General features: G+C 48.9%; 1 protein-coding gene across 2 annotated transcripts in view; it reads left to right on the top strand.

The window, feature by feature from the left end:
* Window positions 1–14,342, top strand: part of SPTB (spectrin beta, erythrocytic) — a gene marked incomplete at its 3' end in the record, with an annotated part of 122,602 nt that overhangs the window by 62,978 nt on the left and 45,282 nt on the right. For both annotated transcript variants that reach the window (XM_079769230.1, XM_079769229.1), the window contains exon 3: window positions 14,189–14,340. In XM_079769230.1, coding sequence (XP_079625356.1) covers window positions 14,189–14,340 — 152 coding nt within the window. The remainder of the gene's footprint in view (window positions 1–14,188; window positions 14,341–14,342) is intronic.

The raw sequence follows: 14,342 nt of genomic DNA, 5'->3' as shown, positions 1-14,342 counted from the left end.
AGTCTCCTCCATCTTTGGGACATTCCTGTGGGCTGTCAGCTCCGTTCCCAAGGGCAGGCTCTTGCCCCAGGCCTTGGCTGTGCTCACGGCTCCCGGGAGCAGCCAGCACTCACTCCCCTTACCCACTGCAATGGGCCCCGTGCATGCTGCTTGGCCAAAGAGGTGGTGTTTTCAGAGCATCCGTAGCAATTGTTCATTTTCCCTTTTAATCGTGTCACTGAGAGAGAATGACAGGGAGGCTTGGTAGCAACCAAATCTCTGGGAGCATTTTGCCTCCGAACCCTTTGGCCTTCAGACTCTGGAAACTAGATCAGCCAAGGAATCTCATTGTACAGTCTAATGAGAAGGAAGTAGATAAAATAATCACATGTGTTTATAGACCTACAGACATGTACATAATGACAAGTCATGATAATGCAATGAACGTTTACTGAGAACTGTGAGTTTATAGCGTAACCTATAGCTTTTAAGTCATCCAAGGATGAGTAGGGGCTTGTTTGAGCATGAGGGGAATAGAGGGTGGAGATAGGAGGGGCAGGCAGGAGCCACATTACAGGGGCCCTTATAGGCAATGGCTGTCTTCAGGGTCCGGGCAGGAAGTAGCAGGAAACTCGAGAGGAGTGGCTGGCCCAGCTCAGTGGTTGAGTGTTAACCATGGTTAAATTCCCAGTTGTGCCACAACCTTTGCGGTGGGGGTTCAGGATCTGAAGGAGGGGCTGATGCACAAATGAAAATACTATACAAGAAATATGAATTTAGAAGGCATGGAGTGCCAGGTGGAGACCTCTCTCTTGGAGAGGCACACTGAAACCTGGCCTTATCCGCTTTTTATTCAATTTTAGATACACCTCTTGCCCTCCGTAAAGCACAGCAAACAGGTAGCAGACAGACCGTCTCTAAGGTCAATAAAGATCAGTAAAGATAAGTAAGGTTCAGTAAACATTTACTTTGAGGCTATTAGGTCAGGAAATTGCTTCGAGCCACCGCTATCTCAACAGAACAATGGTGCTTGGTGTTAGCCCTGCTAACACCCAAGGTCCATCGGCCTTCCGCATTCCTTGGTACACTCATTATAGTATGGGCAGTGGGTGGCTTCCCGCACAGTCGGGGCACATGCCTAGGTTGTGGGCTCGATCCCCCTTGTAGGGTGTGCAGGAGAATCAGTGATTCTCTCTCATCATTGATGTTTCTCTCTCTCCCTCTCTGAAATCAATTTTTTTAAAAATATGGGTATATAATAGAGGCCCGATGCATGAAGATTTGTGCAAGAATAGGCCTTCCTTCCCCTGGCTGCCAGCTTCCTTTGCTCCAGCCCGGAGCCGCTTTCCACCTCTCACCTTGTCGCCTCAATTTGCATATTCCCTCCTTATTGGCTGTGGGCACCGCCATCTTTTGTTGCAGAGTTACGGTCAATTTGCATATTCTGTCTTTATTAGATAGGATATATATATATATATATATATACACATATATATATTCAAAAAGGAGTGGCTGAGGAATTTTTTTTTTTTTAAATTTCTTTATTGATTAAGGTGTCACATATTTGTCCTCATCCCCCCATTCCCATCCCACACCCCTCCCCTTGGATGCCCCAACCCTCTGTTGAACTTAAGCATTGGTTAGGCTCATATGCATGCACACAAGACCTTTGGTTGATCTCTCCCCCCTCCCCCCACCCTCCCCTATCCTCCCTCTGAGGCCCGATAGTCCGATCGATGCCTCCTTGTTTCTGGTTCTGTTCTTGTTCATCAGTCTATGTTGTTCATCATTTCCCCTAGATGAGCGAAATCATGTGTCACTAGAGATATACTTATAAGAATTGAATGTGCGACGAGCAATAATAGTTATGCTGACAGGCAAATGAATCAGTCTGTAGTGAGTTTCTTTCTGGACCAACAGTTCTTTTGAGACCCAATATCAATGTCCACCAGTTCCCTATGAGTACATGTCGGCACTGACCCCTCAGCTCTAGATGGTGGACAAATGGTGGTAATGCAGGTCCGACTCCCTCTGGTTTGGTCTCGGCCGGACCCAGGGGCACGGCTTCACCCGGATCCAGGGGCCTACGGCCTCAACCGGACCCGGGGCCAGGCTCACCCGGATCCAGGGGCCCACGGCCTCACCCGGACCCGGGGCCAGGCTCACCCGGATCCAGGGGCCCACGGCCTCACCCGGACCCGGGGCCAGGCTCACCCGGATCCAGGGGCCCGCGGCCCCCCCCGGACCCGGGACCAGGCCCACCCGGATCCAGGGGCCCGCGGCCTCGCCCGGACCCGGGACCCAGGCTCACCCGGATCCAGGGGCCCGCGGCCTCACCCGGACCCGGGACCCAGGCTCACCCGGATCCGGGGGCCCGCGGCCTCGCCCGGACCCGGGGCCAGGCTCACCCGGACCCGGGACCCAAGCTCACCCGGAGCCAGGGGCCCGCGGCCTCGCCCGGACCCGGGACCCAGGCTCACCCGGATCCAGGGGCCCGCGGCCTCGCCCGGACCCGGGACCCAGGCTCACCCGGATCCAGGGGCCCGCGGCCTCGCCCGGACCCGGGACCCAGGCTCACCCGGATCCAGGGGCCCGCGGCCTCGCCCGGACCCGGGGCCAGGCCCACCCGGATCCAGGGGCCCGTGGCCCCCCCCGGACCCGGGACCCAGGCTCACCCGGATCCAGGGGCCCGCGGCCCCACCCGGACCCGGGACCCAGGCTCACCCGGATCCAGGGGCCCGCGGCCTCACCCGGACCCGGGACCCAGGCTCACCCGGATCCAGGGGCCCGCGGCCTCACCCGGACCCGGGACCCAGGCTCACCCGGATCCAGGGGCCCGCGGCCTCACCCGGACCCGGGACCCAGGCTCACCCGGATCCAGGGGCCCGCGGCCTCACCCGGACCCGGGACCCAGGCTCACCCGGATCCAGGGGCCCACGGCCTCACCCGGACCCGGGGCCAGGCTCACCCGGACCCGGGACCCAAGCTCACCCGGAGCCAGGGGCCCGCGGCCTCGCCCGGACCCGGGACCCAGGCTCACCCGGATCCAGGGGCCCGCGGCCTCGCCCGGACCCGGGACCCAGGCTCACCCGGATCCAGGGGCCCGCGGCCTCGCCCGGACCCGGGACCCAGGCTCACCCGGATCCAGGGGCCCGCGGCCTCGCCCGGACCCGGGACCCAGGCTCACCCGGATCCAGGGGCCCGCGGCCTCGCCCGGACCCGGGACCCAGGCTCACCCGGATCCAGGGGCCCGCGGCCTCGCCCGGACCCGGGACCCAGGCTCACCCGGATCCAGGGGCCCGCGGCCTCGCCCGGACCCGGGACCCAGGCTCACCCGGATCCAGGGGCCCGCGGCCTCGCCCGGACCCGGGACCCAGGCTCACCCGGATCCAGGGGCCCGCGGCCTCGCCCGGACCCGGGACCCAGGCTCACCCTGATCCAGGGGCCCGCGGCCTCGCCCGGACCCGGGACCCAGGCTCACCCGGATCCAGGGGCGCGCGGCCTCGCCCGGACCCGGGATTCAGCCTCACCCGGACCCAGGGGCGCATGGCCTCGCCTGGACCCAGGGGCACGTGGCCTCACCCGGACCCGGGGCCCAGCCTCACCCTGACCCAGTTCCCTGGCTGAGGAATTTAAAGTGGGGATTATTTGCAAAGGAATGGCAGGGTTGCAGAATCACAGGGTGGACGCCATTAGCAGGGAGAGCTCTGGGCTCTCAGGACTGGAGCCCTGGCCTTCAGGGGAGCTTGGAGGCATGGAGCTCCTCCCAGCCCATCAACCTGCTTTCACAGGGAATCGACATGGTTACATTAGGGGTTTTAAAGGTGGGAGAACAGGTTGTGTGGAGGAGGCACAGTAGTCCAGGAAGAAGTGGCAGTGTGAGCCAGCTTGGTGGCCGTGTGGAAGAAAAAATGATCCGTCCCAGCAAAGTGCTTCTTCTGTCCTCCTGCTGTTGTCATGGGCTTCCTCTCATTCAGTGACCTTGGCCAAGTCAGGGCCTCTGTTTCCTCACTGGAAAGCGAGAGGCTGGAACCAGATTATGCTCAGGCCTTTCCAACTCTGGTGGCCTGCGGAGAAGGCACCTGCGGAGCAGCGCTGACCTGCTGACCGCATGCCTCTTCACCCTGAACTCTGTGGAGCTCTGCTTCCTGGCTTGGGAAAGTGAATTGATCCTTTCTAGCAAATCAGTAGATTCTCCAGAAATTCTCTCTATTCACTAAAGGCTGCGCTGAGGCTGAGTCCTGGGCATCTCGACCTCTGTGCCCCGCAGTCCCAGCAAGTGCAGTGTTTCCATGCAGCCGTCACCTGCACGCCCAATAACAGCGCTCGGTGTTTGCTCAGCTGCTCGGTGTTCTCTGGCTGACCCTCAGGCACTCTGAAGGAGGTTGGGGTAACTGTTACCGTGCCCCTTCATAGATGAGGGAGGTCACACAGCAGGAAGTGGCAGGCAGGACAGGACAAAAATCGCAGGGTTTTAAAGTCATAGTAGTGCTGCTTGTGCTACAGCACCCGGGCCTCTTGAATGACCTCCAGACTTGCCTTCTCTCCTCCTCGGTGCCTTGCCTGAGACACTGCTTCCCATTTTTCCTTCCACCGCCAGCTTCTTGAGCCTCTTGGATCAAAACTCTGAACTCATTTTTAATTCTGTCTTACAGTCTCTGAATACTATCACCTACAGGGCCAGTGGACCCGTGTTCTGTATTATTGTTCAAATCAGCTCCTGTCATTTCATTTCCACAGTTCATTTGTCAGTGGGCCATGTCACCTCACAAGAGACTTCTGCAGCCACCTGAGAGCTGGTTTCCCTGGCTCCGGCCTCTCCCCTGTCCAATCCCATTTACACAGGGCAGTTAGAATCGTCCGCCAACAACTTTTTTAAAAATATGTTTTTACTGATTTTATAAAGAGAGGAAAGGAGAGGAATAGAGAAATGGAAACATCAATGAGAGAGAAACATCGATGAAAGAGAAACATCGATTGGCTGCCTCCTACACACCCCCAACTGGGGATTGAGCCGCAACCTGGGCATGTGTCCTGACCAGGAATCAAACTAGGAACCTCTTAGTTCATGGGTCAACACTCAACCACTGAGCCACACTGACTGGGTGACCTCCAGTAACTTTTTAGTGTGGTGTTGCTTTACTTAAGAACCTTCAGACTCTTCTTTATCTGGAGTATAAAGTTCAAATTCTTTAGACTGTCCTTCAACTTCTTTTCTCTGGGTAAGTTTACTGCTTCTCTCCCTCACCCCCCAAACATGCACACAAGTACCCACGTGCACATATACTAGTATACACATACACATTTGCCAGTTTCCTTCTGAGGGCTTTAAGCAAGACCCCCCTCTTCCCTGCCATTCTAAAACCATTGTCATCTTCAAACCTCAGATCAAAACTAGTCTTTTTCAAAAACAATTTTTTATTTAAATTGGTCTAAGATAACTTGTTTTCTTTTCCTACAATATATAAAGCCTCAATTTTATTAAAAAATGATAGGTGATTACTTTTATATCTTTATTTTTTTAATATATTTTATTTCAGAGAGAAAGGGAGAGGGAGAGAGAGATGGTGACATCAATGATGAGAAAGAATCATTGATTGACTGCCTCCTGCACGCCCCCTACTGGGGATTAAGCCTACAACCTGGGTATGTGCCCTGACCCGGGATTGAACCCTGACCTACTGGTTCCTAAGTCAACATTCAACCACCAAGCCACACCAGCCGGGACTACTTTTATATCTTTAAGTATTTGTATTTTACAAGTATATATATTTGGTGTAGGAAAGATTAGAAAAGCAAATCAAAAAACAAAAAACTAGACATTGTTCATGTCTCATGTAGATATTTTAATGTCTATAGATACGGTATATGGCTGTGTATATATATGTGTGTAATATTGAAATGTTATCTAAATTGCAATCTTAGAATATTTTTCACTGAACAGTATACTATGAATATCTTTTCATGTCCGTAAACATGCAAACTATCAATTTCATGGCTGTATAGTCTTCCTTGGTATTAATGCACCCCATCCTAGTTAGCCAACATTTTAGTGTTAAACTCTGATCACTTTTAAATTCATTCTTGTGTGCTTTATTCTTGCATTTTCAGATATGTAGTATGAATCCTAAGTTCTCTGTTAGAATCAACCCTGGCTATGTTTTAAATCCTTATAGACAGGGAGGGGGACTGTGTGCTAGCTGTTCATAATACCACTGTGATAAAAGTTGGTAGATTGAAAGAAAAAATCCTCTCCAAAGTAAACAAGAGGAGTAGAATTTGTGCCACCATCATTTATGATGTGTCCCGGAGGGCCTGGGCTAGGCTTTATAATGGGTTGGCGTCTGTGTCATCGAAGTTTGTCACAAACTCATGGGTGTTAAAGTGTTACTCAGGTTCCCTAAGCTCTTGGCTTCCTGGCGTGAGAAAGGAGTGAAATCCCAAGTTGTAAACGTGCAAAGGGCTCAACATTCAATGATTGTTTTCAGGCCCAGGCTAGTGGTCCAGGCCTCCCACGGTGCCTCTTCTCCCACTTGTCTTTCTGACCACCTAGCTTACCCACAGCGTAAGGCTATGTGCTGATAAAAATGCAGGCTTCCTCAAGAAAGATCCATTTTTAACTTTTCTTTTTTTTTAAATATATTTTTATTGATTTTAGAGAAGAAGGAAGAGGGAGAGAGAGATAGAAACATCAATGATGAGAGAGAATCATTGATTGGCTGCATCCTGCATGTCGCACACTGGGAATCGAGCCCACACCCCGGGCATGTGCCCTGACTGGAAACTGAACCATTAATTCCTGGTTCATTGGTCAATGCTCAACCACTGAGCCACACTGGCTGGGCTCCACCCAATATATCTTGAAGATTGTTTTATATTAATAGATAAATAGCCTCCTCATTCTTTTCTATAGCTATATAGTATTCCATTGTATGGACATATAATTTGTTTGTTTGTTTGTTTTTATAAGAAGAAGGGAGAGGGGGAGAGAGAGAGAAACATTGATGTGAGAAAGTAACATCGACCAGTTGCCTCCTGCATGTGCCCTGACCAGGAATCGAACCTGAAACCTTTTAGTGTACAGGATGATGCTCCAACCAACTGAGCCACAATGGCCAGGGCTGGACATATACTTTTAAGTTAACCAGCCCCTTTGGTGGACATTTAGGTTGTTTTCAATCTTTTGCTAATTCAAAAAATGCAATGAATAATCTTGTTACGTATGTAGGTTATTTCCCAAATGTATAAGTTTATCTCTAGTATAAATTCCTAGAAGTGAAATTACTGGGTTCAAAAGAATGTGCATGTGTAATTCTGATCAGTCTTGCCAAATTGCCTTTTCTGCCCTCTCCAGCAACATATGAATACTTCCCATCCACCCCCATCCTTGCCAAACTGGTATTTTATCAGACCTTTTGATCTTTGCCCATCTGATAAGTGAAACATGGTATCTAAGTGAAACATGGTATCTTGGTATACTTTCACTTTACTTTTTTACTTTTAGTATGAAAAATTTCAAACATACAAAAAAATAGAGCCCTAGCTAGTTTAGCTCAGTGGATAGAGTGTCGGCCTGTGGACCAAAGGGTCCCAGGTTCAATTCAGGTCAAGGGCACTTGCCTTGGTTGCAGGCTCCTCGCAAGAGGCAACCAATCAATGTGTTTCTTTCACATCGATGTTTCTCTGTCTTTCCCTCTCTCTTCTACTCTCCCTAAAAATCAATGGAAAAATATAAAAAGAGATAAAAGTAGACTGAATTATCACTTAGATTTAACAACTGATAATATTTTGCCATATTTGCTTATTCATTTGGGGGATTGAAGTATATTTTAAAGTAAATTGAAGGTCATCATGACATTTTACCACTGATACTTCAGTGTGTATCTCTGAAAAACAACATTTTTCAACTAACCACAATACCATTATTATACCTAATAAAGTTAACAATAAGTCTCCAATATAATCTAATACCCACTTAATATTCAAATTTTCCCAGTTATCTCAAAATGTCTTTTATGATTCGTTTGTTCAAACTAGTTAAGAACCATGTATTAGACTTGTATATATATATATATATATATATATATATATATATATATATACTTTTAATTTGCACATCTATTATGAGTGGTTTGCATAACTTTCTACACAAGAGACTTTTGTGGTTTTTCTCTATTAATTCTTTGTTCATGTCCCTATGAACATTTTGCTATTGGATTATTGGTCTTTTTCCTTATTAATTTGTAGGTGCTCTTTACATACTAGGTCATTAGCCCTTTGTGATATCTTTCCTCCTTTGTTTGATTTGTTTCACATCTTTCCTCATTTGTTTGATTTTGCTATGGTATTTTATCCCATACAAAAAAATTTTTAACATAGTTGAACTGTAGGTCTTTTATTTTTTGGATTTTGGATTTTGTGTCATATTCCCTAAACAAAGGTTATTAAAAAAAAAAAAACAACAACAACATTAACTATGGTAGTTTTATGGTTTCATTTTATACATTTAAATTTTTTAACCCAAATGAAATGTATCCTGAAGTATGAGGTATAAATTTAATTTTTCTGCCCGAACCGGTTTGACTCAGTGGATAGAGCGTTAGCCTACAGACTGAAGGGTTCCAGGTTCGATTCTGGTTAAGGGCATGTACCTTGGTTGCGGGCACATCCCCAGTAGGAAGTGTGCAGGAGGCAGCTGATTGATGTTTCTCTCACATCGATGTTTCTAACTCTCTATCCCTCTCCCTTCCTCTCTGTAAAAAATCAATAAAATATATATTTTTAAAATTTTTAATTTTTCCTGGATGACTGTCTAGTTTTGCCAATACCCTTTGCCCAGTGACCTGTCTTTCTCCTTATTTGAAATGCCACCTTTATCAAATAGGAACTGCATATGTGTACTTGGGAGTATTTCTATGTGCCTATATCTATTCATACACTAGCACTACACAGTTTTATTATTATAACTTTATACTGTGATTTAATATTTGATAGAAAGGATATCTGAGAAAATTGTTCATCCTTTATTACCTTTCTTTTTTTTAATTTTTGTAGCTATTTTTAGTTGCTTTTCCCAATGAATTTTCTTATAGTTTCTCTAGTTGGCCTAAATTAAATTACATAATTTAAATAGATTTAAAATAATATTAAGCATATAGGTCAATTTAGGGTAAACTGATATTTTGATGATACTGGGTTTTCTTATTTGAGAACTGGGCATGTCTTTCTACTTATCAAACCTTTTGTGTGCCTCAGAATCCTTTTTTTAAATTTATTTATTGTTGACAATATTATAGATGTTCCCCATTTTTCTCCCCTTTGTACCCCCTCCACTCAGGCCCCGCCCCACCCTGGTCTTCCCCACTCTATGGTCTGTGTCCATGGGCTATGCATATGTGCATATATGTTCTTTGGTTAATTTCATCCCATCCCCTTTACCCCCCTTCCCTCTGAGATCTGTCATTCTGCATACTTCTTTTTAAATTTAAGCTGTCTGTTTACTATCATTGGGAAGCCCTACAAATTAATATTTCAGGAAATAATCCTGCCGTGTCTTCAGTGGTTCCTTTTGCCTCTAGAATGAAATCTAAACTACTTGGCCTTTTATTCAGGCTTTCCACATCTAGTTTAAAGCCTGTTTTCGACATGCTTTCTTCTTACCTGTAGCTACTCAGTAGTCCCCTCGAATGAGCTCTGTCCTTTCTGCCTCTGAGCGGGTGCATTCTGCCTCCCTGCTCCCCTCCTCCTCTGCCTGTCCAAAGTGGTTTTCTTCGTGAGCTCCCTGCCCCTCCTTGACAACTCCAATTAGAAATGACCTCTCTCCTCTTTGACCCCAACCATTTATTGTCTGTGCCATTTATCTGGTAACTAATCCAATATTACCTGGTGGCAGCTTTTGTATTATTAAAATGAACTGCCCTTTATCTCTTGTGTGGTTGCAAAATTAACTATTTGTGGGTTTGTGTCTTATTTCCTCAGCTAGCCTGTGAGGCGCTTGGGGAGAGTGAGCCTGCCTCGTGCTCCCCGCAGCGTTTACGATGGGCCTGCACGTAGTAATAGTAATAGTAATAGTAATAGTAATAGTAATAGTAATAGTAATAGTAGTAGTGATGCTGACGATGATAGTTAGCGTGACAGCAATTTTTTTGTGGGCCAGGTACTGTTTTAAGCACTTTCCATGTATGAACTCACATATTAGTGGGTAAGTATTTGAGTTTTGGTATTGTGGGTTTACTTGGCCTCAGACTAAACCTTTTTATTTTTTTAATATATTTTTATTGATTTCAGAGAGGAAGGGAGAGGGAGAGAGAGAGATAGAAACATCAGGGATGAGAGAGAATCATTATTGGCTGTCTCCTGCCCTCCCCCTACTGGGGATTAAGCCCGCAACTGGGCATGTGCCCTGACTGGGAATCAGACTGTAATCTCCTGGTTCATAGGTCAATGCTCAACCACTGAGCCACAGCAGCCATGCAAACCTTTTTTTTTTTTAAATTAAATATTTTTATTGATTTTTAGAGAGAAAAGAAGGGAGAGGAAAAGAGAGGGAAACACCCCCTGCCAAGGATCAAGCCTGCAACCTGGGCATGTGCCCTGACTGGGAATTGAACTGGCAACCTTTCGGTGCATGGGATGATGCCCAACCAACTGAGCCACACTGGCCAGGGCTCAAACTAAACCTTTGAAGGGGGGTATAAAGGAAAGACCCCCCAGTCACGATGCCCAGACAGTATTTCTAGCTCCTTGGTCAGAGTTTTCTGGGGAGGGCCTGACATGCAGGGAGGAATGAGGATGGCAACCGCCTGGGAAAGAAAGGGAGAGACACAAATGGGAATGGAGAGGCCCTGGACTTGATGGCAGCAGAGGCACGATGGCTCCGATCAGGCCGTGCTGGCAGACTTGTCTCCTTCCCTGTGTTGGCGGGGTTAGGGCCCTAGAAATAAGGCCTGTGCTGGCAGGGCCTTGCCGAGGCCTCCTTTCCACAGCAGGTCCCTGCGGAGTAGCCCAAGTCCCCTGGGGACGGCAGGCCCGATGCACGGCCGCCGCCTGGGCCTTTCCGAACCACCCGGGTTCCCAGCCCAGCTGGCTCCCAGCCACCGCCTCTCCTGCGCTTAGAAGGCTCCTGCTGGGCCTGGGCCACGCCGGGAGTGAATGTGCTGAGTGTGCCGATGTGGAGCAGCCGGAGCCGACGAGCTAATGGAAATTAATCCCCACCCCTGGGCCTTTTCTCTCCTGTGGCCAACATAGCTTCTCGGAATCTCTCCCATGTCTCCACCCTGCAGTGTTTCAGGTGCTGGGGATTCTGGGCAGCTTCACCCCAGCCTTCAAGTAAACGCAGGCCTGGACGCCCGATGCCTGCCTAAGCTCTAAACCTGAGCCTCCCATATGTGGGGGGCCAGGAGGCATCGTTCGCGTGCTGAAAACTGGGGGCATCGCACTGATTTATGTGCCAACCCAGCAGCCTAGAACTAAATCCCATGCACTCAGCTAGGCGCACTTTGGTACACTATGCTAGGCACAGGTGCGTGGGTCTCAGCAACCACGTAGTGAAATGTTTGGATTCTTAAAGACAGAGAAAATGAGAGAAGAAAGGACTTTAGTGTTTTTATTTCTTATTGATTTTGAGAGAGAGAGAGAGAGAGAGAAACATTGATGTGAGAATGGAACATCGATCGGCTGCCTCCTGCGTGCCCCCTTCTGGGGATTGAGCCCGAAACCCAGGCATGTGCTCCGACTGGGAATCGAACCAGCAACCTTTTTGGTGCCCAGGAGGAAGCCCAACCAACTGAGCCACACCGGCCAGGGCTAGGACTTTAGTGTTTTTAGACACTTACCTCTAAAGGGGCTGACAATTTCAGCCCCTGGGTCAAAAGCTCCACAACTGATTGGAAGGGCTGGCCTCTTAAAGGACAGATCTGGGTTGTCCAGCCGGTGTTGCTCAGTGGTTGAGCATCAACCTATGCACCAGGAGGTTGCTGGTTCGATTCCCCGTCAGGGCATATGCCCGGGTTGCAGGCTCGATCCCCAGCAGGGGACATGCAGGAGGTAGCTGATCGATGTTGATGTTTCCCTCTCATTGCTGTTTCTATCTCTCTCTCCCTTTTTTCTCTCTTTAAAATCAATAAAAACCTATTTTTTTTAAAAAGAACAGATATGGGTTTGGGGAACAGCTCCATGGGACTGCGGCAGACTCTGTGGGATCCAGACATGTCCCAGAATAAATGCAACCGTTTTCCGTTAATTACATCATCAAAACTTTAGTTGTATTTTACTGAGGCAGTCCTTGAAATCAGGAAAGTGGTTTAATTTGCTGCCAACAAAAGAATAAGGGGTCTTTTCCCTCCGAAACTTTGCCCAATGTCCTAGAATGAATGAATGCCATTTCAATTTTATATTTATATAAGATTTGTGTATTTAGCCGTAGTATTTTCTTTTCTTGGAAGTCTTATTTAGATGGCTGCCGTTGAATTCTCTATATACGATTCCAGCGCTCGTCATATTTATAATAGAGTATGTCTGCCTCAAGAATAGGAGCCGTCCTTCCTGTCCTTGAATTCCCCACCTCACCCAGAGCCTGGCACCTGATGGGTATACAGTAAACATCTGCTGGGTGAATGAATAAAGGACCTGAGCTCCTAACACTAAAACAGCCGTGCAGGAGGAAGGAATCTGATGCTGTGAGCCTCAGGAGCCGCCAGGATTATGCCCTCGAGGTGGTGCTGACTGGACTTCTCTTTTTGTTGTTAAAATAGATATTTAATAATTTAAGAAGCCAGCCCTCCCACAGTTGGGGCTCAGCTGAGCAGTTAGCCTGCTCCTGAGGCGCTGACATTCCCTCCTGGCGGGGACTGACCCTGGGGATCCTCCATGGCCCCAGGCCCAGCCACACTGCCAGCTCAGCTCCTACCTGGAGGCTTCAGCCAAAGTGCCCAGAAGCCAGAGGCCCAGAAGCCGGTTACCACAAACAGTTCACTAAAGCAAACAGATGGAGTTTCACTCCTCTTCCTCTCTTCTCTCCCTCTGCTTCTATTTTTCTACCACTCTTCTCTCTCTCTCTCACCCCCCCCCCCGCCCCAGTCTTTCTCCTAGCCCAGCCTTCTGCCCTCCTCCAGCATCTTGGTCAAGCTTCCCAGCCCTCACTGGACAGCTCGCCAGGCTTTACAGCGGTGCTGAGAGGCATCCACCTGAACTGCTACGGTGTGGGCCAGAAGCCTGGTTTGGCTGATGCTGACTTAGGATTGGGGGTGGGTGTCATGTCAGGTCCTGGGGCTGAAGGTGGAGAACCCCTGCCTGCCATTCTGGGTGTGAGAGAGAGAGTCATGGGGAGCTCCCCTGGCCATGCCTCTGTTATCCCTAACCCCACTCGGATCTCAGATTGCACATGGTCTCCCTGTCTCCTTGTTCATCATTCTTTCCTCCCTCCCTGGAGCTCCTCAAAGACAGGCAGTTTGTTTTCCCTTCATGTGTGATCAGGCTAGCACAGGCCTGCACCAGCAGGAGCTGGATCAGTGTCCGCACATTCAGCCACAATACAGCTGTGGGTAGCCACTGTGTCAGGCGCCAAGCCTTGGGGAGATAGAGGTGAGCAAGACAGACTTCCCTGGGCTCAAGGAGCCTGCAAGACAGACTTTAAATTAGTACAAGTGTGAAGAGAAACATAAATGAGAAATGCAAGCGTGAGGGTCAAGGCACACAAGGGGAGACCTGACCTAGGTGAAGGGTCAGAAGAAACTTTACGGAGAAGAATCTTATACCGCCAGGATGATTCCTAAAGGATGAATAGGGTTTAGGGGAAAGAGTGGGGTGAGGGAGGGGTCAAGAGGGACGATTCTAGCACAGGGAATATTTGCTGAATGGGTGGATTGGTGAAGCTGGCATTGAAGTCTAAATTCACTGGCACAGTGGTACAGAACATTCTGACTGGCACAGGAAAACAGATGGATGAAGGACGGGTGTCTTGATACTGTGCATGGAATAGGGTAGTGGGAGTTATCTCTTCATTGGCCCCGTCACAGCACGTGGGCCCGTGCTGCCACAAGGCTATGCTCTGATCACAAATGCTTCCGGGAAGGGTGTGGAATAGATACATCCACCTCCTTTGCCAGAGCTGGGGACTCTGGGATTCAGAGAAAACCTTTTGACTCCATGCCATTGCCCATTGACCTTGCCCACCTTGGGAACCTAACCGAGGACTCTTCTCCCCACACAGATGAGCGAGAAGTTGTTCAGAAGAAGACCTTCACGAAATGGGTGAACTCACACCTGGCCCGCAAGTCCTGTCGCATCACCGACCTCTACAAGGACCTGCGGGATGGACAGATGCTCATCAAGCTGCTGGAGGTGCTCTCTGGAGAGATGCTGGT

The sequence above is a fragment of the Cnephaeus nilssonii genome (genome assembly GCF_951640355.1).
Source record: "Cnephaeus nilssonii genome assembly, chromosome: 4".
NCBI classification, from domain to species: Eukaryota; Metazoa; Chordata; class Mammalia; order Chiroptera; family Vespertilionidae; genus Cnephaeus; species Cnephaeus nilssonii.
The sequence above is the reverse complement of the archived record's forward strand: the minus strand, read 5'-3'. Positions and strand labels throughout refer to the sequence as shown.